This window comes from Cyprinus carpio, chromosome A1, assembly GCF_018340385.1.
Source record: "Cyprinus carpio isolate SPL01 chromosome A1, ASM1834038v1, whole genome shotgun sequence".
Lineage (NCBI taxonomy): Eukaryota > Metazoa > Chordata > Actinopteri > Cypriniformes > Cyprinidae > Cyprinus > Cyprinus carpio.
In genome coordinates this window covers 1,284,425-1,311,063 of record NC_056572.1, presented here as the reverse complement: position 1 = coordinate 1,311,063, position 26,639 = coordinate 1,284,425, and the positions used below count along the sequence as shown (strand labels likewise).

Here is a 26,639-nt window from a genome sequence, read left to right as displayed (position 1 = left end):
CAAAGCATCACTACTGTGGTGTGATCCACTTTTGCTTTGTTCAAAAATATTTTAGTTGACAGAGCAGGTAACTGGCTAAAAATGTAATGACCGATATAAATTTCTTGTTTTTGAGCTGTTGTGTGAACACAATATCACAAGCAACCAAAATGTTCAAGCTTCAAAAAGTTTATAAAGCTATCATAAAAGTAATCCATATCAATGAAGCGGTTTAATGAATAGGTTTAGTTTAGGCACATATAAACATTGATCAGTGCATTTAGAGCTATTCAAAAACTAATTTCTTGAATTCCAGCTTTAGTTTACTATATTTGATGGAATCTATAAAGTATACTATATATACTATATAAATACTATAAAGTATTTGTGTCTTTACGGGCTTGTTTTGACCAATTGGAATTCATCTGTAATTTATTCAGCCTGATGGGGACACCATTCCTTGCTGGAGAGCAGCGTTCACAACACAACATTGCTTTACGACATTGCTTTGGTAATTGCCCATTATATTTGAAGTAATCCCTGAGTGGATATCTGTACAAAATCATAAAAGGTTTGTTGGCTCAGTTTGGAGAAACAATTTGGGAGTTATGTCTAATGTTTTGTGGGACACAACTGCATATTTAAGCAAGTAATTTCCAGATGATAATGAGCTTTTAAAAGTGCTGCTAGAAGAGGGTGATCCACTGTATCACAAATGTACACACCTGAGGAACTCCTCTGCTTTGAAGTGCTCATTCATCATGTTATCTGGCTGAAACTCAAGCTCTGCAGAAATCATAGTCTGCCACTGTGCTCCTAATCTGGGAATGCACCCAAGAGCCGAAATATCACAAGTGCCAACCTGGAAAACTAGGTATTCGGGCAGTGACCCAAGACCGTTACTGAATGAGTGTGTGAGACATGGTAAACTGGCACAAGACCAAATCCCAGCTGGAGCTGAGTGTGTATCCAGCTGGGCTGAAGCTGTTTTTTGTGTGTGTGTGTGTGTGTGTGTGTGTGTGTGTGTGTGTGTGTGTGTGTGTGTGTGTGTGTGTGTGTGTGTGTGTGTGTGTGTGTGTGTGTGTGTTGTATCACAGCTTATGGTCCATTATCCCCACATGTTAAAGGATAAGTTCACTTTCAGAATAAAAACTTCTGGTTGTTCCCCCAGAAGTGTGTATATATATATAATATTCCCTCTATGTGTTAAATGACAATATAAATTAGGATAAGACTTGTGATGAAAGTCAAGCTTTTTTGATCAATACTAATACAAGGTGTGAACTTAAAAAATTACTTTTATTCTGATGAACCAATAAAATTATGGCCAATATTTACAAATAATTACTTCTTAGTTTCACATTACAACATACGTTAATCGATAATTCACAAACAACATTCACTCATATGCACATACACAGAGTAGCCTAGACCCTGTATCAAGGATTAGGAGGAATGCCAGACAATTGAATAACCCTGAACAACAGTAAAACAAACAAACAAAAATCATCAGCATAATAAAAAAATAATAATATAACAATAGCAATATAATTCCATTAGAAAATCAATATCAAATCACACTTATTTCCAGCTTGTGGACAGATTTTAATCAAATTAAGAAATAAGTCACGAAGAACAAAAAAGATTGAAATCAAGCGGCATGATATCTTTGGCAAATTTTGTTCCGCAGTAAATACATTCAAATATTTAGACAACACACGACACGCAGAGAAAAACACCAAGATTTTTTTACTACTAGAAAATTCAATAAAAAACATACACATTTCTTAAAGAAGCAGTTCATTCATTTACTCGTTGCAAATATCTGTTGCCTTCCTCTTTCTGTCATGTTGGTTATTTCATAATTTGAATATTTTTGCAATGATCACCACAGAATACTTTGCTACAGATGTGTTACTGGTCTTATTTTTTTTTATTCTTTCTTTTTCCTTTGAATTGAACTGATTGCTGTTATCAAATTCGTCAAAAGGTTTCAAACTTTCTTAAAATCTTTCATCTTTACTTCAAAAACTGAGTAAAAAATACTTATGAACCCCTTGGGAAAGAAACAGAAGGAGCTTCCGATTGTACACAGAAGGCCACAATAAGGTGATAACCAAGTCCTCTGTTTTATAAAAGTCTGCTTTTCTCGTTGGGAAACCTGTAATGTTGATGTGGACATGCCACTTTTAGAATCAATACAATCAATACCAAATTTAGCTTATTTGGAAAATGAAGTCAAATAGCATTTTATTCACATATTCTGATATTTTGATTTGAAGTGAGGAAAACAGTGGGACGCTGAAAACAAATTGAGGGTTGTTTAGTGGATCAATGCATTTCATTTACGACGCACAGCCTTTCCTTTGAAAATATTTGAAATATGGAGTCATTACTAAACCATATTTAGAGATTAAACTACTTTGTTTTAAAGTATAATTGGAAGCCAGGTATTTATTTTGACACTTTTTTGTGAATGAGAGTGAATGAGAAAAATAGGACTAATTAAATCAACTTGTTTTATGCAAGCTGTTTATAACTTAAAATGTGCAATTAAACATAATTAATATTTTAATCACATAACCTTAATCTTCTCAGGTGATCAACGGCCAACTTGTAGAATTTCTAATCTGGATGGCATTGGAGGAAGGGGTTAGGAAGATCTAATGAGATTGAAGTGAGACAAATGGAGTTCAATGATGGGGCAGGTCGAAATAAGAAATTGAAATAAGAAGAGATGGGAAAAGAGAAAGGGGCGTTTGATTTTGCTGGTGCAGCAGTTTTTGATCATGTCAATGGAAAGATATGGCATATTCGCAACCTGCCAAAGGACAAAAGAACTGCGATTGTGTGTTTCTTTTGTGTCTCTCTACTTTAATCCAACAGGAATACCCAGAAACTCTGTTAAACAAAACATTTGGGTCTCAGAATATGTGCATTTTGCTTTTATTGAATCTTATATATGTGATAATCATATCTAATTGGATGTTAAATATTAAATTGATTTAAATGGATTTCATATTTCACTTTTAGTTTACTTGCTGAGTTTTAATAAGATTGTAAAATTAGCATGTTAAAAACGCTGTTAAAAATGACTGGAAGTGGCATCGGTTTGTTGATTGGTTGGTCAAGCTGTGATCTCATTATGAAATGCATGCAATTTAGCGACTCGCGGTCATTCTGGATGACTCGGTAGAAAAATAAAGGCACTGTCCTTGATTTCAGCTGGTGTACTTCAGGTTCATAATGCCTCTGACTAAAAGTTTAAAAGGTCAAAGTTCACCAGTAGTCATTAGTGGTGAACGGCATCAAGGGTTTCTTTAGAGTTGCATAAGGTGCAACTTATGATCTACAAACAAATGTAATCCTAGTACTACTTTACAGTCCAGAGCAACAACATAAAAACATAAAAACTATCAACTTCTATATATATATATATATAATCATAGATTTATCTTTTTTTTTTTTTTTTTTTTTACTTATTTCACATCAAAGTTTTGGTGCTTGTGACTCACTACTAAAACTACAGTGTTCTCCTTTTTGGAAAGCTACTCAGCAATGCACAGTGTATTGAAATAAAAAGCAAAAAACAAAAACAAAAACAAAAAAAACTGGGAACACTCATCACAGACAATAGCTAAATAAAGCACACTTTTTGTCTTTTCTCATCCACTAGAATCTAAAGTTAGATATCAATATATCGGTCAATAATGATATCGAAAGCTCTTGTCATGGTAAGTGATAGATGTACAGGATATCTTAGACATGATGTTGCTACATATAGAGTTTGGTAAGGCCTCCACCTTGGTCTCATGCATTGTCTTGGCGCAGTATGGATGAAGGGAATAAAAACAAATGCACTCAGAGAGAACGAGCGTGAACAAAAATAAAAAAAAGCCATTTCTGGAAAACAGATTTGTCACTTTGTGCTTTTAAGAGTGTCTTATGGACTACTGAAGAGCATCTTTGGGGAGGCTAAGGAGACCATTTGAAGGACATACAGACAGTACAACATCACTTCCCGTTAGGGAAGAATTAGCATCGGTTTTCCCCTTCTAAAATGGAGCGAATTTACAAAAGTTTGTCGGTGCTTCAGTGCCAGCAAGCTCTTTTGATTGCAACTGATTTGTGTTTGGAATGAAACGTCAGGGGTTTAAAAAGAGAACCAGCTTCGTCTTCCACGGCGACATCTTTAGCTAGCAGTAGCATTTGTCCGCAGTAAACTTTTACACACAATTTTATATATATTACTCTCCATCATAAATAGCTATAAATCTTACTAATGTACAGTTGAATAGGGGTATTCTGTACATACGTAAATAATATTTATCTACATAGAGGAAGGAGAGGAGTCTTTAAAATACTGATGCTCTCATTCATGACAACAGTGCTTAAACATTTAAATCATGCTGCTATTTTCCAACATATTACACAATGACTGAATCACACAACAGTTCCGTTGTTGATCGCAGCTAATTCTAAACTTGCATGTAATTCAGTTTATAAGGAGTCTGTTACGTCTAAATGGCTCCAAGATTAGAACTGAGGGCTCAGATGTTCTTGTGCTTCTCATCAGGGCAGATTTCAGTACCTTCCAGTAAAATCTCTACCGTGATTAGTACGCTACATTTTCAAGTGGAAGCGTCCCGTGCTCGATAGCAAAATGGGTCTGTCCTTCACGCTGGCTAATCTGAATGTAAATAATGCCAATATTCCGACCTGAGTTTTCTGTCCAACTCTATTAAATCTCCGTTCACTTGATACGTTAGGTTCTCTCCAAAACAATTCATGGTTTTAGTCTGCCACAGACTATGATGCCACATTCACACAGATAATAAAATGACTCAAAAATGAACTGAAAGCATGTAGGTCATCTCAAGCTGCCACTAGTAGATTGTCTGGAACCAATTCCCCACACCTGATCATCTCTAAGAACAGGCTGCATAGAGATGCAAAGACGATAGGATAAGCAAGGCTTTAATGACAGAAGATAACAGATTTAGTGTGAGCTGAGACCACAGGAATAAAGGTGAATGGGTGTGTACTTTCCACTAATGAACAGAATTCAGACACGTCGGCTGAAGCTACTGATTGGACCATTGATTGTAATTGGCAGGGAAACATTGTCACCTCTTCTTTCTTTCTTCTTTCTCCTTCCTGCTCCTCCTACACTTCTTTTCTTTCTTGTGTGGGTGCTATCAATCCATTCTCGCTCTTCTTTCTTCTCGTTTCGCCCACTCCTTCCCCGTTCTTCCTCTCCTCTGTCGGGCTGGTCAGTGGCGGTCATAGGCAGTGGCAGTTGCTGTGGCAACCGTTCCTGCTCCCCGTGTGGCTGCGCTATAGTAGTATGGAGATCCTACATGGGATGTCAAAAAACACATCTGTCAAACATCAGATTATCACTTAAATAGCTCAAACGTGTCAACAAGCTAGGCCACCTGAGTGGCCCTCTAAATTCATTATCGTCCACTAATGTAAATAATCCAGGTTTTGAAAGTCAGTTTAAATTACTAATTTAAACACCACAACTCATTTTAAAATAGAAGAAAAATGTTTTTGTACACTACAGTTTAGAAAAGTTATTTTTTTAAAAAGATAAAAATTAAAAGAAATATTTTCTGCTCACCAAGCCTGCATTTATTTGATAAAAAAAAATATATATATGATATATAAATAATATATATATATATATATATATATATAATATATATATATATATATATATATATATATATAGACATATACATACATATATTAAAAATGCAATTTACTCACATGATCCTTCAGAAATCATTCAATTGATTTAATGCTCAAAAAAAAATTTTTTTATCATCGTCTGATTTCATTTTTTTTTAAGATTCTTTGATGAGTGCAAGTTAAAAAAAAACAGTCACTTTTCAATGATGCATCCTTGCTAAATAAAAACAAACTTCTTTAAAAAAAAAAATAATAAATAATAAATAGAAAAGAAATAGAAAATCTTAAGTCATTTCAAGCTTTTAAATGGTAGTGTATGCATATAGATAGATAGATAGATAGATAGATAGATAGATAGATAGATAGATAGATAGATAGATAGATAGATAGAAAAATACATACATATATATATATATAAACAAATAGATAGAAAAATAAATATATAAACGTGTTAACATTAAGATAAATGCTAATCAAAAAACATTAATTAATTACTGAGAATACGTCTGATTACAGAATGATGGGTGTACAGCTCAGTGTACTTTTGGTTTCTCAGTCCTGGACAATCATGTCACCCTTCCTCTTATCTGAAATGACACCACCATCATCAGCTCAGGTTCTGCTGGGAAGAGACCATTTCTGCTCTATAAGACACATGATCCATCTTGATCAGTCTGTGTTGGCATTAAGTGCTGATGGACCCCTCAAAGATAAAATGTCTTTCTTATCATCGTTCATGAGGGCTTTACGAAGTGCAGGGACTGCTTAGTCTTTGTTGTTGGAGGTAAAGAGTTTGAAACTGTGAGAAATATGGTGGATGTGTGTGTTTGTCTTCACTTGAAATGAAGATTATGTGAGTGTGATAAAGTAGCTTTTGTGTTGCTGTAAAAACAGAGTTTGAGAGTGTGAAGTATATCAAGATGTGAAAAATCATTATTTGTTTATAGTTTTCTCAGTGTTCACTTAAAAAAAGAGGTGCATAACCCAAATCAATGAGGCCAGTTAGTTCCAGAAAAAAAAAAAAAAAAAAAACCTGTGCTAACTGACAGAAAACAATTTAACAAAAAGATTGAGTCCAATATTTGGTACTATTAATGCATAATGAAAATTTGAAAGCAATTTTTTGTTGGCCGGTGATTTATGACCGTGAACACCACCAGTGTAACAAACTTGGGTAAAAGAATCCCAAGAATGTATTGTTGTTTTACCCTGTGGTTTTTAGCTCAATGTGAAAACATTAACTAGCATTTTCAGAAAAAATAAAATCATCTCCGGGTCAAAAGAGTAGAACACAACATAATGTATATTCACAATTATTTTGCTGGTAATGTAAAATCAAGCAATATTGTGAATATTGCAAAGATTTATTATCTTTGTATGTGGCCCGTGGGCTTACTTAGACTAGTTTCTCAATATTTCTTTGTCTCAAAATTTCAAAAGCATTTATAATTAGATTTTCAGTTTTTGTGAAGCAGGTCTGATTAACTAATACTGTAAATCAGGTTTACACCCTGAATCAGCAATTAATTGTATGTAGGTAAAAATGAATTACTGCTATGACTTACATTTGGCTACAGTGACAATTGCATTTGAGAAAATGTTTTAATTAATTTGAAAGCATATACTGGGGTTTGTAGCCCTAACAGACACTTTGGCTTCAAGCGCTTCACACAAACACTGTCAAACTTCTGTCAAATCGGGGTCTCTTTCTTGACGCACAAAGCAAAAAGCTCATGAAATCTCCAAGGAATCCCTTCTCCATTGGGAACATTAAGGTCAGCTCTGTGGCTCTCTCTTACACACACATATAACTGTTTTTAAGCCTTGCTCTGGACTGATGTGTCAGTCTGAGGTTTGCTGAACGGGGCAGGTTCTTCTGAACCCCTCATTCTGTGCACCACACATGCATGCATACAGATCTGGCAAGCTAACCCGAGGAAGGCGTGGGTGTTCTGTACCTGTAGGTTGTGGGGTTTGGCCAGGGAATAGACCCGATGAAGCTGCTCTCTCTGAGCCCAGTAAAGAACCGTACTCCTGCTGGAACACTGACAAAAGCAAAGTGCACACACATATATAACAACTTAACATCAGTAAGATTATAGTTCACAGCAAATGATGGTCTTTTAGAAATGTGTCTATAAATTAAACCTTTTTAAAGCACTCTAAAGCAGTGCATTTTATTTTCCACTAGAAATTGAAAATTCTGTTATTATTTTCCCCACATGCACATCCAATCCACCTTTTCCATGTTTTTGAAAGAAGCCTAACACTTAAAAATAAAGGTTCTTTTTGGCATTGATGGTTCCATGAAGAAATTTTAACATCCATGGAAACTTTCCATTACATACAATGTTCTTTCGATTTATTAAAATGTTTTTCACACTAAGAAAAACATGCGAGGTTCTTTGGGAAAACCCAAAATGGTTATTCTGTGGTATCACTCTGAAAAACCACATTTGGAAGATGTAAGAGTGAAAAGTGCTTTTATTTAATTAAAAACAGTAATATTGTGAACTATTGTATTTTATTAGAATATTTATTTGAAATGTCATTTATTCCTGTGATGCAAATCTAAATTTTCAGCATCATTACTCCAGTCTTCAGTGTCACATGATCCTTCAGAAATCATTCTAATATGCTGATTTGGTGCTCAATAAGATATTTTTTTTATTATTATTACTAATGTTGAAAACAGTTGTGCTGCTTTATTTTTTTGGAAATCTGGATATACAGTTTTTCAGGATTCTTCGTTAAATAAAAAGTTCAAAGGAAACAAATTTATTTAAAAAAGAAATCTCATGTAACATTATAAATGTTTTTAGTGTCACTTTTGATCAATTTAATGAATCCTTGCTGAATAATTAGTTTCTTAAAAAAAAAAAAAAAATTACTGACCACAAACTTTTGAATGGTACAGTAAATATAAGCTGTACAAAAGCTTTGTGAGTAATTTCCCTCTTCACCGAAGCCCTGAAATCAAATTTACGTCCATTGGTTCTTGCACGAATCATAACTATGGAACTATGGTCGTAAGAATGTAACATGAAATTGCACAAGGACAAATTATTTTAATTTCGTCAAAGTTTCGTCGAGTTATAAAGTTGTATCTGTTAACATTATGAAGAGATGTAAAGTTGCTTCAGCATTTGTTTTTTAAATAATGACAATGTTCTTTTTAGTTGAATTATTTGTTTTAAATGACATTATAATAAATGTTATTGAAAATTTAAAAGCATTAAGAGAGCACATTTTCTGCATCACTGTTCATATGTTTGTGCTTCAGCTTTTACCTAGTAGACTGGGGTTTGCAAATCTCCAAGACTCGTTGTACGTCGAATACTGCGGATGGGAATAAGGACTGCCAGAGAAATCTCCTCCTGAAATTCAAGAAAAGACAGTAGAAGTATTAGATGTGCATGCAGAATTGCACAAACTCTTCCATTTGCGAGTGGATTGTACATCTGTGTAGGAGCCTAAAAGGTCCAATTGGCTGGGTGGAAGTGTCGATTTGTGACAGTTTTTCTCCTCCATTGCTTCAGTGTAGTTTTCCCCTTATCTCCCTCTCTCTTTCTCTCCCTCTTTTCCCTCGTTCTCCCTTTCCCTGGGGAACACTTTCCCTTTGCTGGCTGTCACAAAATCAGAGGCCCCAGCTCTCTCTCTCTCTCTCTCTCTCTCTCTCTCTCTTTCCCTCCATCTCTGGCTCTGTCGGTTCTGCCTGGCTGGTTTTGTGCCCCCCTCCCCTGTGTGTCAGCCCCCTGCTGAAAGAGAGAAAGCAACAGAACCACAGAAAAGGAGAGGAGAAATAAGCAATACACTCCGGGATAAAGCGAAGGAAGAGGATCCAGAAGATATAGGGAAAAACGAAAAAGCACTACTAATCAATTTTTCATAAAAGTGGCAGTGAAGTATATAAATCCATCTCACTGAGAGCTGTAAACAAGCACACAAGGCATTTTTTTTTTTTAGCTTGGCAGTTCAAACTATAACTTTATCATTTTTCTTTGTACTTTGATTATCATTAAAAGAAAATAATCGGAATGTACTGAATGTAGCTGTTCAAAATGCTACCTTGATTGTAAGCAAGCTAACAAGAGCATATCAGGAGTACATAAATGTTACACTATTGATTTTGATTGATTTTCAATTACAAGAAATTAAAGCAACAGTTTCTTTTAATTAAAGCAACAACACCATATGTATTATTCTTATATATAGGTTAGAATAGCTAGCTAGTTATATAGCAGAAGTTAATATTATCTCATTTAGACTTTGTTTGTACTGATTGTCTGTACAGCGAATAAAGGGAAAATGGAAAAAGATGGAAAAAGTGCAGATTTCTCAGCAAGCAACAAATGTAATCACAAAACTTCACAAAATGAGTTACACAAAACACGATTTCCAAGTTTCTAATTGGACTGTTCACACTGTAAGCACAATATGGAAAAAAGGCAACAATTCAGAGCATACAGTATATGATATATAAACTGCAGAATGGGACTAGTTTTAGACCAATGAGACATCATCGTGTGTGTGAGGCTACACAATCAGTACGTTGTTTTTTTTTAATAATACTTTTTTGTCAGTTTAATGTAATTTTATGCTGAATAAATTACAAAAGTACAAAAATATGTGGAAAATGCATGACAGTCTCCACAAAAAATAATAAACATCACAACTGTTTTCAGCACTGATGATCCAAATCAGCACTAATTTCTGAAGATCATGTGACACTGAAGACTGGAGTAATGATGCTAAAAAAAATCAGCTTTAATAAAAATGTGCATATTCAAATACAAAATGGTTATTTTAAATTCTAATTATATTTCACAATATTACAATTCTACTGTTCACTTTTGATCAAATAATTGTGCACAAGTGTCTTCCAAAACTTACAACAAAAAAAACTTACTAACTCTAGTTCTAACTTTTCGATTTTAGCTTTACTTTTAGCTTTGATTTAGGACTTTATATGTAATTTCATATTTCATATACAATATATAATTATACAGAAAATGAGATTTGTGTACATGGATTTAAAAAGGTTCACACATACTGTATATTATAAGAAAGTAAAGTGATACATGATTCATAAGATTGTAGCTGTCAAAGTAAAGTTTTTATTTTTTAAGTGTTTTTCATTTTAAAATTTTGTTCTGAATTTAATAAATTCCAAAGTATCATCATGAACACAGAAAATGTAAATAAATAAATAAATAGTAGAAGGTAAATGAAGTGGGATAATCTGAATTGCAGTCTGAAGCTTTGTTCCTACCCTTAACCTTCAGCATGCTCTTAGATGGGATCGTTGGCATGGTTACCTCTCCTCCGTTTAGGGAAGATGCTGGTGAAAGCGAGGGGAATGACTTATGGATGGATAAGAGAAGAGGGATGGGGTCTCCCCAGCAAGAGAGATGGGTTACAAGGTCATAAATGCTTGCCAGAAGTGCGTGAGACATGGGAGATTCAGTCAGAGGAAGATACGAGACAAGGTTACAGATCTTGCTCTGAAAAGAGGGGACCCGACAAGACCCTACGAGTCACTGTGGCAACGGGGAGAGACACCAGCGTGACAGACTGAAGACAAGACAAGAGACATGTTGTTGTTGTTGTTGTTTTGGCTCAGGTTTGTTTTGCTGTGTTCAGAGAGTCGATACAAGGGTTGGTGAACAGTCCTTCATCCCAGAGTTCTTGCTTTTTTATGCCACTCTATTTGTCTTGTTACACTAGAGTTTCCACTTGTGTTTCCTTGCACTTGATATTGAAGCTAAGCAAGCACACATTTGTTCCCTACACTTTAATGAGATATTGAGAAATTACCAAGTAGGTTTTTTTTTTCTCTTCATAGTTATTTAGCTAGTCGGTTAAGCCACATTAAACAAGAGAATATTAGTTGATTAGACTGCGTTCATTCTTTCAAATTTTAAACTCATAAGAAAAGTATATAAAAACAGGATGCAATGTAATATTAATATGAAGAATTTGTGTTTTCTCCATTTTTGAATTACACATTGCATTGATTTGTGTTTTATGTTTAAAGGAAATGTCTATAAACTTGAGAGATAATATCCTAGCAGAAAATTACCAGTACATTTTCCATTTTTCTTTCCCCTTTCTTTCTTACAGCGTACAGTAGTGTTTTTACAATTATTTTATAATAAGGGATGCGACAATATTGAAATTCTAGCTGATATGATGCTTATTTTAAACTTTGTTTTAAAAAAGAGAACACACTAAAACATAAAACATAATACAGGTTACAGAACATTTATCAAGAATTAAGCATTTAGCTTATTTTTAATGCAAAAAGCAGACTGTGAAATGCTCTGCTGTGCACAAAAACATTTCTGATCATGTACTTTTCTGATAAATTTCTTGATAATTTACTCAGCCCCATGATATCCAGGATGTTCGTGTCTGTCTGCCTTCAGCTGCAAAGAAATTAAGGTTTTTGAGAGAAACATTCCAGGATTTTTCTCCATATAATGGACTTCAATGAGGACCAACGGGCTGAAGGTCCAAACTGCATTTTCAGTGCAGCTTGAAAGGACTCTACATGATCCCAGCTTAGGAATAAGGGTCCTATCTAGTGAAACGATCAGTCATTTTCTAAAAAAAAAAAAATAAACGTATGCACTTTTTAACCACAAATGCACGTCTTGCACTAGGTCCGCGATGTGCATTCACAAATTCACACATTGTGTAATCGCATTGGAAAGGTCACACGGTAAGGTCTTCGTCTGTGTACTCCGGTTCAGAAAGGTAGGGTAGGGTAGGGTAGACCCTTGTTCCTCAGCTGGGATCGTGTAGAGCCGTCTGAAGCTGCACTGAAACTGCAATTTGGACCTTCAAACCACTGGTCCCCATTGAAGAAAAATTTGGAGAAAAATCCTGGAATGTTTTCCTCAAAAACCTTCATTTCTTTGCGACCGAAGAAAGAAAGAAAGAAAGACATGAACATCTTGGATGACATGGGGCTGAGTAAATTATCAGGAAATGTTTATGTTCTTAAAGGGAAGGCACTCTTCAAGAGAGGGTTGTTTTAAAGAGTTAAATTTTGCTATGATTAAGTTAAACATTAATCTTAAATATTCAGTCTATATGAGTATTAAATAAACCTTTTAAACCATCATTTAGTGGCCAATACTGTTAATAAAAAAAAAAAACATAAATGTATATAAAAAAATTATAATATTAGAATATCCTGATAACCAGATTGAGGATGTGTATACTGTGTATTCTACTTTTTTTGTGTATTGTGAATAATATTGTGCTTCATCTTGTTTCAGAAAAGCATTGTAATATATGTATATAGAATATATATATATATATATATATATATATATATATCTATATATATATATATATATCTATAGAATATATATAAAATCAATAAAATCCAATCATAAAACATTTGTTAGGCCACATTTTACAAATCACTTGATAGCTAACAACTTATTTCATGACACTGAAATACTGCAGGGTGTCAAACAAGTTGGAATACAATTCTCCTGCTTATTTCAAGTATCTTATACTGTAGAGCAATGACCATAAATAATATGACATTATATTATATTTTATAAAATGTTTTGGTAAGAATATAAAATTGGTGAAATACTTCAGTGCAGGCATGTTAGTCAAATATAATTTATATTTATAAAGCTTTAACCCGCATAAAAGAATCAACCCACAGCAACAGTTTCAGCGAGAAAACCACAGATCTGGCAACCCTCCCCTTAACTGTTTTTATTTTAATAAGAAATATAAATGTTTTTCAGTTAATTTCAAATGATGTTGGATTAAGGGGAAAAAATCAGGTTGTATTATTAAAGTCCCATATGTATCTACATGTGAACAGTATTCAAAGCCATTTACATGCTTTTGTGTTTGTGAATAGGAATATCCTAGTGAGAGAATTCATGTGTATTTCTGTAATTCTGAAGTGGCCTGCAGATAAAAAAAAAATAGCTCAAAGAAAGGAGGCCGGGGGAGTCTGCTGGAGAATGAATGCATTAGTCAAGGGTCACCGATGATTCTCATTAAAAACAAATTACTGATGTTGAGAAGGGACAGCTGTGTGACTGGGGTCTAATAGTCCAGCTACTCCTGCTGAAGACTCAAAGCCAGTCCACCCGCCCCACACTCTGCCAACCACCCAACACCCCACCCTCTCCATCCCATAACCCCCTGGGAGTGCTGTCAACCTGGCAGATGGGGGAGACAGGAAGTGGCAAAGACAAGACCTCCTCCCACTGGGACCTCAACTGAAATAAAGCAGAGGTGGAAGAGTGACTACCACAGGACGAGCGAGAGGGTGAGAGAGAAAGATTGAGGGTGCCATATGTATGAAAATTAGCCTATTATTTTCATCATCACTCTATTCTTCAGCAATATGCCAAAAAAAAAAACTAAAGAACTCACCTGTGATAGGAAGTTAAAACTGCTGTCTCTGTGTATGTGAAGTTTGTGTAGATGCAGTTGAAAACTGATTGACAGGCATGTATGCAAGTGAGACTCACCAGGTACCATTCCTGCGAGGGAGGGTGTGGAGTAACTACCCTGCCCAGTTGGAGGAACATGAGGAGGGTAACCAGGGAGCGTGGTGCTGGCCAGGTCGCGACCTGTAAAGATAAAAAGAGCATTTCTAGCATGAACAGCATCAACTCCGTAGGGAAGAGTTTATTGATCTGACTTCTCAGTGACTCATTCCGATCACCACAGCCCCTTATGAAGCAATTTCATCCATACATGTTCAGTAAACTAGGCTTTAACCTTTTATCCACTTGTTAAGTTGTGTGACGTAACGTTAACAGGTCCAAACCTTTACTCCAAGATCTCAGCAGCCATTTATGTGCACTATTCATTTATAGCACACCCTTAAAGGGATAGTTCACCCAAAAATGAAAATAACCCCATGATTTACTCACCCTCAAGCCACCCTCAGTGTATATGACTTTCTTCTTTCAGACGAATGCATTTGGAGTTATATTTAAAAATGTCCTGGCTCTTCCAAGCTTTATAATGGAAGTGAATGGCTGTTGAAGCATTGATTTGCTTTAGAAGGCCTTTATTATACCCCTGGAGCCGTGTGGAGCACATTTTATGATGGATGGATGCATTTTATTTTGCTACAAAATCTCAACAGCCATTCACTGCCATTATAAAGCTTGGAAGAGCCAGTACTTTCCTTTTTTTTTTTTTTGTATTTAACTCTGATTGTATTCATCTAGGATAGATTGAGGATGAGTAAATCATAGGGTAAATGTATTTCTTTGGGTGAACTATCCTTTTAAGCTAAACTTAAATTGCAATGTGTATCTCGGATACCAATATTTTGATGTTTTTTTAAAATTATTCACTGTATGGCCAACTAAGATTTTGCTACGGTCATAAAGGTTAGGATCATTTTTGGTAGTATTGCAGCACATTGTGAGTGTATATTAGCACCGATTTTTTTTTATTTTTTTTTTTTTTGGAATCTAATTGTTTGGATCCAGAAACTGACATCAGATTTAACAACTGGATTCTGATAAACAGCCTAAACATCCTGTTTGCAATTCATACCCAGTATTACCATTTGTTTTGTGTATTTTGGTTCCACATATGAAAAAAGTCCCAAAGAAAGCCAAAAGATAATTGACCATTGTTCGTCTCCAAGCAACGTGAATTAATGCTGTTCATGAATGAATTTGAATTTTTGAATAAATTGGTAGACTGAATGATTCAATGACTTATTCATAAAACCAGTTTGTTCCTTATAAATCAGTGGTTTAAATGAATCAATTACAATTAATAATTTAATTAATGATTTATAAAAGGATTCACTTGTCGTCACCTTTCGGCTTATCGATGTAATCTGCAGAACACTTAAATATTCCACCAGGGGCATTGCTAGACCTTTACTGAAATGCCACTATGTCCCAGTAAACTATTACTGATACTTTAAACTATTAACTAATATTACTGACTTACAATGGAGTTTAGACCTGAGACCTGAGAATTTTTTTCCCTGAAAAGATGCCAGCAGTCATGTCATGTGGGTTTTCTACCAGTTATTTAGAATCAGAACTGGCGATTTGCAAATGAATACAGTATATAAATACAGTTTCCAACAAAGGTAACCCAGCTTATACTTTTTATGGCTCCCAGAATGTTCTGGGAATGTTAATTTCTGGTTTTGATAGCTAAAGCTCAACAGCTTTTTTTAAATTGTGCATACATTTATGACCCTTACTAACAAATTTTCAACTAAAGACTAGTGTATTTTTAAAGCTGACACAGAAGTAGTTCACACAGCAAAGTGAATGAAGCAGGAATCTATGCTGTAGCTTATTAAATCAGATAAATGACATCTTATGAGCTTGGTAAACTAGCGACATCCGGTTTAACCGTCCCGATTAATACAGCCATCTCGCTTTATGTCAGATCACAAATCTGCCTTTGCCCCGGTAATAGGACCTCTGGTATAATTATGCACTGATGTATGACAGGATCTGGTTGTCTCTACTGTTAGCATACAACGTACATGCCCGTCTCCCTCAGGCCTGATTCACTAAAGAAAGGGGCAAATTCAGAGGAACAGAAAAGAACATCAGGTCAGTGAAATTGAAAGTTAAAAAAATTTAGCTCTTTAGTCACAGGTAACTGACCCGCTTGTCAGTACCTTTAAACTGCTGATTTAGAGTTCATTAAAACGAATATGGATTAATAATAATATTTAGCAGTTTCTAAATTTAATTCTCTCTCGTTTTATCTCTTCTCTCTCTCTTTCTCTCTCTCTGTTGTTTGGATGTATAACTGTATTAGGCTACATGACATGGCTGTCAGAGTGAATCATTTCTCAGTCCACACATGGTGCTGATCTGTAGACTGCAGCCCATTCATCATAATAAACACCATCACCTTCAGTTCATCCATCCCCCTTCAACTCAGACACCGCTTAAGCCTCCGTAGGGCCTGTGAGAGGGAGGGAGTCAAACTTGAATACTGTATCAGAGATCAAAAAGGGCGATAGGGAAGACAAGAGAAGGTATAAGAGACTGAGGCAGGGTGAAGAATAACTCAGGACAGGTACAGAGGAGGGTTAGGATTGGAACAAAGGAAAAGAGTGGAAAGGAAAATTTACCCATCAGTTGTTGTGCAACATAAGTACTGTATGACTTTGCATAAATGCATTATTCAGAATTTGCAGGTTCTATGTTTGCAGTTATAAAGTGAATGAGATGTGAGTGTTCATAGGTCATATATCAGTCAAGAAGACTCATATTATAATGCATATTATAAATATATACACAGAACACCTTTGAGTCTTTGAGTGAATCAACAGATTTATTCAAAAGTGCTAATTAATTCGGGAACAATAAAATGAATGTCGACTAAGTCATTGAATCATTCACTCAATTTGGGCTGGATTCGTAAAAACACAGTTCTTCTTAACTGCTAGCTTTCTTCTTATTTTCTAAATTAAGAATAAGGTTAAGAATATTTTGTATTCCCAAAAATATTTCTTAAGAATGTTCTTATAGTTTGTTCTAAAGACTAAACTTGAATTCCTAAAAAGAATGCTCTTAAAAGTCATCGTAAATAACCTCTTGAAGTTAGGATACAACATACAACTTGTCTTCACTTCCCAAAGGTAAGATGTTTGATGAATTTATTGGTAAACATTACAACAAAACACTGGCTACATATAATATATATATATATATTTTATTTTAATTTTTTTAAAAGAACAGACTTCTGTGTTATCTGAATTCTTTGAGAACAATCTAGCAATGGTTTTAGAAATACTGTTAACTTCTCTCTAAAGCAGATTTTCATAATTCCAGCCACTGTTTCTCCCATAAACACCGATTCTTTCATAAACGAAACATCACTTATGTAAGTTGTTCAGACACACACAATGGTTAGTTCTGCTGTTTGGAACTATTTTACTTTGTGCAGGAATAACAGACAAAGTACATCATGTCTACTCTGTACTCTAAAATTCAAGTTATTGAATATTAACCTTGTTCATTGAACCGTTGTATGAAAACAATGTGATACTCGCAATCTTGCCATTTTTCGAATACAATGCCTTTAGCCAAAATGCAGTTATATTGCTTAATATAAAAAAAGGGGCATGCTGTCACAAGCATTGAGGCAAGTTGTCACACTTGAACTTACCTTTAAACTTTTCAGGAATATGTTAGGACAATGCATGAAGCAGCAAAAATATAAAAAAATAACATACCATTTAAAGCATATATATGATCACTTACCCCAATGAAAATGTACCTTGCCCGGACCTGACACAGTTACACACACAGTCTCACACTCTCTGTTCTGCTGGTTGCCTTGTTAGGGGGTTGTCCATGTTAGGTGACAGGAAGACATTAGTGAAGACTGGATACTAATCCACTCTGGGTCAGTGGACAGGGCAACAGCGAGGGACAGAGAGAGAGATGGACTCTTCAGAGGAAGAACAGACAAGGCCTAGTCCTCAGAGAGACGTTGTCAGAAAAGAGAAGAATGAAAGACGGTAGACAGGAAAAGATTTTGCTCAAAAAAGAGATAAAATTATTGGGACGTGTGGGGGGGGTGGGGTTTATTTTCTAAAAACTAAACAAAAGAGACTGCCCAAAATAATGTTTGTTGTTGTTATTGTTTTATCATTCTCTTTATATATATTTTTAATCATTTCTGCATTCATGATTTGCATGATATCGTTTGTTAACTGATAAAAATTGATAGTCATCATAAATGTAAAGTATAAAATGTTAAATTTGTGATTTGCCAATAGGGGGCGCCATTATGCAAACATGAGGTACCCGTTCCATAGTCTTTACACATGGTCCATTATGACACCAGCTCTGTCTGTAATTCATTCTGGCTTTCTCTCCTCACTCACACACACACACACACACACACACACACACACAGTAAAGACGTACAGGTTTCGCTCTACCTTGTCAGATGGTGCACAAATCCCAATTCCATGATTCCCTCGTTAGGGCCCCTGTCCAAGCAGCTCTTAATTAGCACTCCCTTGCTCCCAAATGGAGTGAGCGAGTAAGGGAGAGGGGGAGACGTGTCTATAGTAATTACAGGTCTCCATCCACTCCCTCTGTCCCTTAGGAGATAGAGTCTGAATCTGAATCACTGAGCACTGTTTAACACGTCTGATAATAACACTCTCATCTCACCTCTGAGCTGCCCACAGCAAGCTGATCTACAATCAGGTGGTTCTAATTCATATTCAGCACAGCTATGATACAGAGAAAGCCTAGCAGATCTCAGATCAGCACTTCAGTTGTTAGCAGACTGGAAAGAATCTAGTATGCATCTGATATCTTCATTTTATAATAAAAGTCTTATCACAGTAATGGTTTGTGGGTTTATGTATAATAGTAATTGTATGTTTCATCAACTTTGGCTTTTTTTATGTTCCAGAGACTGATTTTTATTTCTCTCTCTCTCTCTTTCTTTTCTATAAGAAGGTCACAATAACATTGTTTTGGAAACCTTTTACCTTACTTTAGATTTTTTTTCTAGTTTCAAAATCCTTTTACATAGATATCAAATTATGCATTATGTGTTTATATATTATTTAATTGCGTTTATTTTGCTAGCTATGAAAAGGTCTTAGCAAGACAAAAATGTCTGCCTTTTAGTTCCAAAATGTAAAAAATGTCCATTTCAGTGAGATTTGATAGTTTAAGCCTTACACTTTTTACTTGTATGTTTTATTTGCATTTTTTTTTTTTTTTTGCTTTTTATCCACTTAACAAAGCTTGTTTCTGCCACGGAATAAAAAAAATAAAAAGTATTCTGACATTGTCTTGCAATTACAAGATCATGTCTTACTTTTCTGATTTTTTTTTCTTCTGAAGTCTTTATTGGTGCCATGGAATAAAAAAAGTTACTTTTCTCATTCTACTCATTTTACAACATTTTCTCTCACAATTTAGACTTTTCTTTTCAGAGTTGCGATATTATTTCAAACACATTTCAGCACTGAAGGTCATCACGCAAGCATCTGGGAAAACTACTGTGAAAACTACATAGGTTTTTTTCACCCCCGTATGCAGTAGGTAGTTTGCTTACCAGACACAAGTGGATACGATTGAGGACCTGCAACAGTGGAACCCAGCTCTGCTCCCGTCTGATTGGCCAAGCTGTTCTTCATCTCCTCCAATCCACCAGTCAAAGATGCCATAGCCGAGTAATCGGATGTCTATGGAGAGAGATTTCATTAGATGGCTACAATGGAAGAAAATCAACTTCATGAAATTACTTTGTATGTTAACCCTCATCTTTGTGTTTGTGCTTCACAGGTGCATAGTCAACAGTAATGAGTGGTGGTGGTGTACATCCAGGTGATGTATGTGGCTGACCTCAGACTGACCCCGCTTGTGTGCTTTCATGATCAATTACAATGATCTCTGTCCCACTCCACACCCACAGTGATTCATCTCCATTGGCGGTAATGGGGTTTGTCACTCAGGTGTGGATGTGGTTTGATGGCAGAGTTTGGGAAGTGGATGTCGCTTCTGTTTTAGTCCGGGAGGAGGTTATTAATAACCCTGATTAGGAGTGAATTAAACCCCAACAAAATCCTGATGCAGTGCTCACAAAATTTCAAACTCCCTGGTAGCCTTTCGGGCAGGCATTCTTCAGATTTCACTTTACTGCAGACAAATCAGCATGATCAAAAACTTCAGTGATTGTATTTTTCCTTCAAATAACTAGTCGAGAGAGTAGGGCTGCAACAGATTACACAACTCATGTTTCAGATCGTATTGAGTCACAGATTGGGTCTTTTTCTTTTTTTTTTTTTTTTGGATGAGAAAAAAAATGTTTCTTTATTATTTATTATTTATTATTTATTAACACTTGTTATCTAAATAACACTTTACATTCTTCTTTGATACCACATCAAAAACTAGTAGCATAACTAATAAAAAACATTTTTAAAGACAAGTGAACTGTCAGTAATAAAATATGATCAATTAAACAAATTTCAAGCATAGATAAAATAGAACAAAGGCCATTAGTTTTTTTCAGGTACAGAAATATAATAATTAAGTGTAAAATAACACTGCAGTGTTCACTGTATAAAATAGATATAGTTTAATCTTTATTAAATCTTTGTTGTTTGATTAACATTAGTGACACAGACAGCAGCAGGTTTTTAAAGGCTTCTGTCCATTTAAGAACATTTGCACGGATCTCATCTCTATACACATGCAATTTCTTTCTCCATTGTTTACGTTCACGTAAGACATAACCAACTGTTTTTACCAGAATACTTGCTGAGACGGCTATCTTGAGAGAATTTTGTGTTTATTTGTCCGTTCAAGCTCAATAAGATGCAAAAGAGGAATCAATTCTGTATTCGCACGTTGTATGAAACGTAGAAAACGAGAAGCGAATTAAGTTCTACTTCACTTCTTTAGTCACCTCTTCACCTCTTTGGGGAAGTCGTAGCCTAGTGGTTAGAGAGTTTGCCTCCTAACCCTAAGGTTGTGGGTTCGAGTCTCGGGCCGGCAATACCACGACTGAGGTGCCCTTGAGCAAGGCACCGAACCCCCCACTGCTCCCCGGGCGCCGCAGCATAAATGGCTGCCCACTGCTCCGGGTGTGTGTTCACGGTGTGTGTTTGTGTGTTCACTGCTGTGTGTGTGCACTTCGGATGGGTTAAATGCAGAGCACGAATTCTGCGTATGGGTCACCATACTTGGCTGTATGTCACATCACTTTAACTTTTTTTTTTCACTTTTTTTTTATGTGCTTCAATGGTTTAAAATGCTTGAATGTTACACAAATGTAATTATTTATATAAAACTTTTTTTTATACATCTCTGTACTCTAACAATGGGAATAAAAGATTAATACAACCTAAATATTTCCCTGTCTGTTGATAACTGAATAATTTCCTTTGGCATTTTAGTTTAAAATGATCAAAAGTGACAGTGAAGATGCTTACATTGCTATAAAAACTTTTCTAAATAAATGCTGTTCTTTCAAATCTTCTATTCAACAAAGAATTCCCCACTATATATATATATATATATATATATATATTATAATATATATATATATATATATATATTATATATATATATATATATACACACACACACACACACACACACACACACACACACACACACACACACACAAACATATGTGATCCTGGACAACAAAACCAGTCTTAAGTCACTGGGGTATATAGCCAAAAAAACCTTGTATGGGTCAAAATTATCGATTTTTCTTTTATGCCAAAAATCATTAGGATATTAAGTAAAGATCCCGTCTATGAAGATATTTTGTAAATTTCCTACCATAAATATATCAAAACCTAATTTTTGATTAGTAATATGCATTGCTAAGAACTTCATCTGGACAACTTTAAAGGTGATTTTCTCAATATTTCGATTTTTTTGCACCCTCAGATTCCAGATTTTCAAATAGTTGTATCTCGACCAAATATTGTCCTATCATAACAAACCATACATCAATGGAAAGCTTATTTATTATAACTTTCAGATGATGTATAAATCTCAGTTTCGAGAAATTTACCCATATGACTGGTTTTGAGGTCTAGGGTCACATATATAAGCACAGCTGTTTTCAACAATATTTAACATAAGAAATTTTACTTGAGCACCAAACCAAATCATCATATTAGACTGATTTCTGAAGGATCATGTGACACTGAAGACTGGAGTAATGATGCTGAAAATTCAGCTTTGATCACTGGAATAAATTTAAAAAAGTGTTTTTTGAAATGTAATATTTCACAATATTTAATTATTTTATATTATATCAGTTTTATGTGCTTTATATAGCTTTAACATATGGTGAGCATGAGACCCTTTTCAAAACCAGAAAAAAAATCTTTCTAAGCTTAAACTTTTGAACAATACTGTGACTAAAGTCTATTTATGTATGTATGTATGTATGATGAACTTGTTAAAAAAAGTAAAAGTCTTCACTAGAATTACAAACGAAAACCACAACTTTTAAATCCTTATCTAATACACGAGGTAAGCAGAATGTTTATGTGTGAATGTATGTGTGTATCCCAGTGACCCCTTAAACACCTCAGTGCTCATCACCAGAGCGAGGGCAGTAGACTGTGACTTTACCAATCACTGCTCACGCGTCCACTTCCTCTCTCTCTCTCTCCATCCCTGACTCCTTTCCACTGTCTATTTCTCTGTTTCAGTCATTCAGTCTGAGAGGCATTTCCTCTCTATTTATGTGGCTCGCACCCGCCCCCTCATCATCTGTGTATGTAGATGGGGAGGTTAGCGCTAGTAATTGGGGATTATGAAGTTTGGCCCTGCCTCTGACAGCAGCCTAGTGAAGATGGATGATTCTCATTTTAGCCTGTAAATGTTCTCACTTCTGAAGCTATGCAACCCATCAGTGCCCATGATGCACAAACACACACACATCTCACATATAGGCACAGCGCGCGCACACACACACACACACACACACACACACCACAGCTGGGGCAAAGACTGGAAAGAGGCCAGACGCTGAGAGAGAGAGAGAGAGAGAGAGAGAGAGAGAGAGAGAGAGAGAGAGAGAGAAATATTGATAAAAGTGTAAAGGAATTGGGTTTGTAAACTGAGACGAAAAGAAGAAAATCACTGTAAAAGAGAAAAATGGAAACTCAAAAAAATAAAATATTGATTTTGACTAATTAACAACTGTCTGAAACTTACTGGAATTCCATTTCAGCTGTATTCCTTGCTCTCTCGATTTCTCTCTGGGGTCACAGTTTTCTCGGGGGTCATTTTTGACACAGCCCCTCTGTAATGGCTCTCCTCTCTGTGCACATCAATAACAGATGAGGCCCCTAATCGTGCGACACCAAAATAATTTCACCCCAACCTGCAGCCGCATTTACATAATAGTATTTCCTCTCAGGCGCTCTTTCTCTCTTCCATTCCCTCTATCTCACTCCCTCTATTTTTCCCTCAGCTTGTACATATTGTCTCTTATAGAAGAGCCTGTAAACTGCACTGTGTGTGTGGGACTGAGAAAGAGTGAGGAAGTGCATGCAGTATTAAATGAGCCTGACTGGCAGGGAGACATTTATGGTGGCATGGCTCTCAGCATTTGTAACACACACACTCACCATTCTAAATGCTTTATTTGATACATCATTTCTATACTTTTTTGCTAAAATCTTATATATGGGGGGCATAGTTTTGCCCAAAATTGAAGATTCTGTCATTATATCCTCTTTCCAAAGCTGTATGACTTTATCGCTCACACACACACACACACACACACACACACACTCTCTCTCTCTCTCTCTGTGTGTGTGTGTGTGTGTCCCTAGGTCTGGCTGAGTAATTAGTTCAGTGTAAGGGTTGTTGGGCTGTTGATGCATCTCTGGCATAATGTAAGGAGATGGAAAGAGGAAAATTCAAATGAAATGACTCTCACGAGCGTGCACTGTTTTATATGCTCCCCCTTGAAGTGCAGGACACTAATTAATAGATCTGCCAGTGCTTAATGGTCCTTCCAGCACCACAAACTGAGAGATGGAGAGAGCAAATGAGAGGAGAAGTGGAAAGAAATGTAAAAGAGGTGGAGAAAGGGTGCAGGAGGGGAGGACGAAAGATGAGAAAATAAATTTCATCACTATCTAATAGCTATAGCTTGACTGTAAATTAATGGGTGGAAAGAAAAAGAAATACATTTACATTTTATGTTTACCATCATAGCAGATGCTTTTGTATGCACAGTATATACATAAGCAGATCTATCTATCTATAGAGAGAGAGAGAGAGAGAGAGAGAGAGAGAGAGAGATTCTTGCTTCGTATGTACGACTTCTATACATAAAGAGTTTTGATCTTTGATTATCTTCACCTCTACTATTGGAATTATTTGTAAATAAAAGTTTCCTAGTTGAAGATTGGTCATGAATGTCCTCTTAAATCATTTTTACAACATCACACAACATTTGCAAGCTATTCTAACTTAAACTTTGCAACATGTAGATTTGAAATAAAGAGTGAACGATTTTACAGAAGCTGAATGTATTTGGAATTCAAAAATTCATAAAATTAGGTCTTACACAAAACGCGTAAAATGACATTTTGTTGGTCACCGAGCACATTTTTTGCAAGAATCCAAAAGCCAATGGGAAAATCCTGCTTTTTGTCGATGCTAATGGGTAGGCCTACAAAAATATGTCATCCCTGCAGATTTTATCTTTCCAGATTATACTGCTAATTCTAAATAGCCTAAAGATGCTTTGTGCACATGAGTTGTAGTTACAAAATCTACCAGTAGGGGTTAACGTGTTGAATTTCTGAAGTCAGAAAGTTGTAGAAGTTCAGAATACTTCTTATGAGTTCTGAATGTTACAGTGCATTTTTATAGTACATCTAACGCTTTAATTTTAAAAGAGCAGGGAAGTGTCCAATTAAATGATTTTACGTTTAAAATGAGAGGTGCAATAAAGAGTTTAACTGAAAAAAAAAAAAAAAAAACATTATACATGTCATCTATTTTCAGATTGTTATTGGTTTTTTGAATACTAAAAAGTGAAACTGTGCTAAGGCACCTAATTTGACACTTTAAAGTCACTTTCACTGGTGTAATTTACTGTAAACAGTTTGTTTTGTTATTAAATAGTTGTCAAATATTTTGATGTTATTACATAAAGCACACTTTAGGTTTTGGGGGAAAAAAACATTTGAATGACATAATCACACCAAACTTTTTATATACAGTGGTATAGAAAAGAACCACCCCCCTTTAAAATAATCACATTTTGTTGCTTTGCAGCCTGACCTGTTTTTGTTTTATCCAGCTCAGTGCAACTTATAACATCCAAGTGAAAGATATAACACCAACATAAAAAACAAAAACAGAATCACTGAGTTGGAAAAAAGATCACCCCTCTCCTAAAAATGACTTGTAAACTCAATCAGGTGTAGATAATCATCTTCTCAAAGCACACAAAGCCATTTGACATTCAACTGTGATCAGCTGTGCTCATTTTGATTAGCTAAGATGTGCAAAGTTAGTAGAGACAAATCCCAACAGACTAAAGGCAGTAATTAAAGCAAAAGGTGGTTCAACAAAACACTGACACAAGGGAGTGATCCTTATTCCAACAGTAAACAGTTTAATAAAAAACTGTATCTGTCTTCATTTCAGGTTGCAAAGCAACAAAATGTAGTTATTTTAAAGGGGGGTGATTCTTTTCTATACCCACTGTACTGTATATAATTGAGCCCTTATGAATCTTAATCTAATCAGCGGCTACAGAGAAAAGAACAAAATCAAGTCCCAAGTTCATTTCCTGCCCTAGGAGACACAAACACAGCTCTCCATCATTTCTCTCTGCTTCAGCAGCATTCACACTGTCAGTGGAGGGAAAACAACCTGTCAGTCAATCACACAAGACCACTTAGCATATGCCTCTCTCGCACACACTCGTTTCTAAAAAACAGACAGCTCAAAATTCCCGGCTCTCAATTTGTCTGATCATTTGTGCCACAACAAACCTGACTCACACACACCCAAGGGATGTGGATTGACCCTAAGGTTAATGCCCTGCTCAGTAACCTCTGACCTTGCCAGCCTCAGTGCTCAGTGGTGTCTTTCAGACAAGTCTATAGAACTCTGACACTGGCCTGAATGGATGTAGGGGTGATAGCATTTGACTTTTGAGTGACATCTTTGACCGCCTTTTCTTGTAATCAATTTTTATGCATCACACATTATGCGTCTGTATGTGCATACAGCTGTACTTTTGCATGTTATCTGTTATATGTCAGCGTGTCTAGCCATACTGCAAACACAAACCTAGCTTTGACCACAATAGAGGAAACCAAAGATATTTAGTAAAAAGTCTTTGTCTAAAACGCTGTAGCAGAAATATTCCATTTGCGGTTGGGCCAGTCCAGTCCAGTCGTAGATCATCTGCTTTAAACTAAAAATGTT

At 35.6% G+C, this 26,639-nt stretch overlaps 1 protein-coding gene across 3 annotated transcripts in view; it reads right to left on the bottom strand.

Annotated features, from left to right (window-relative positions):
- Window positions 1-1,259: 1,259 nt before the first annotated feature.
- The window catches only part of LOC109110053 (paired box protein Pax-5), a 48,583-nt gene continuing 23,203 nt past the window's right edge, over window positions 1,260-26,639 (bottom strand). For all 3 annotated transcript variants that reach the window (XM_042711174.1, XM_042711316.1, XM_042711241.1), the window contains exons 7-11: window positions 19,759-19,888; window positions 14,193-14,294; window positions 8,967-9,053; window positions 7,635-7,721; window positions 1,260-5,335 (exon numbers count right to left, since the gene is read on the bottom strand). In XM_042711174.1, the coding sequence (XP_042567108.1) occupies window positions 5,253-5,335; window positions 7,635-7,721; window positions 8,967-9,053; window positions 14,193-14,294; window positions 19,759-19,888 (489 nt within the window). In that variant the 3' untranslated portion in view covers window positions 1,260-5,252. The remainder of the gene's footprint in view (window positions 5,336-7,634; window positions 7,722-8,966; window positions 9,054-14,192; window positions 14,295-19,758; window positions 19,889-26,639) is intronic.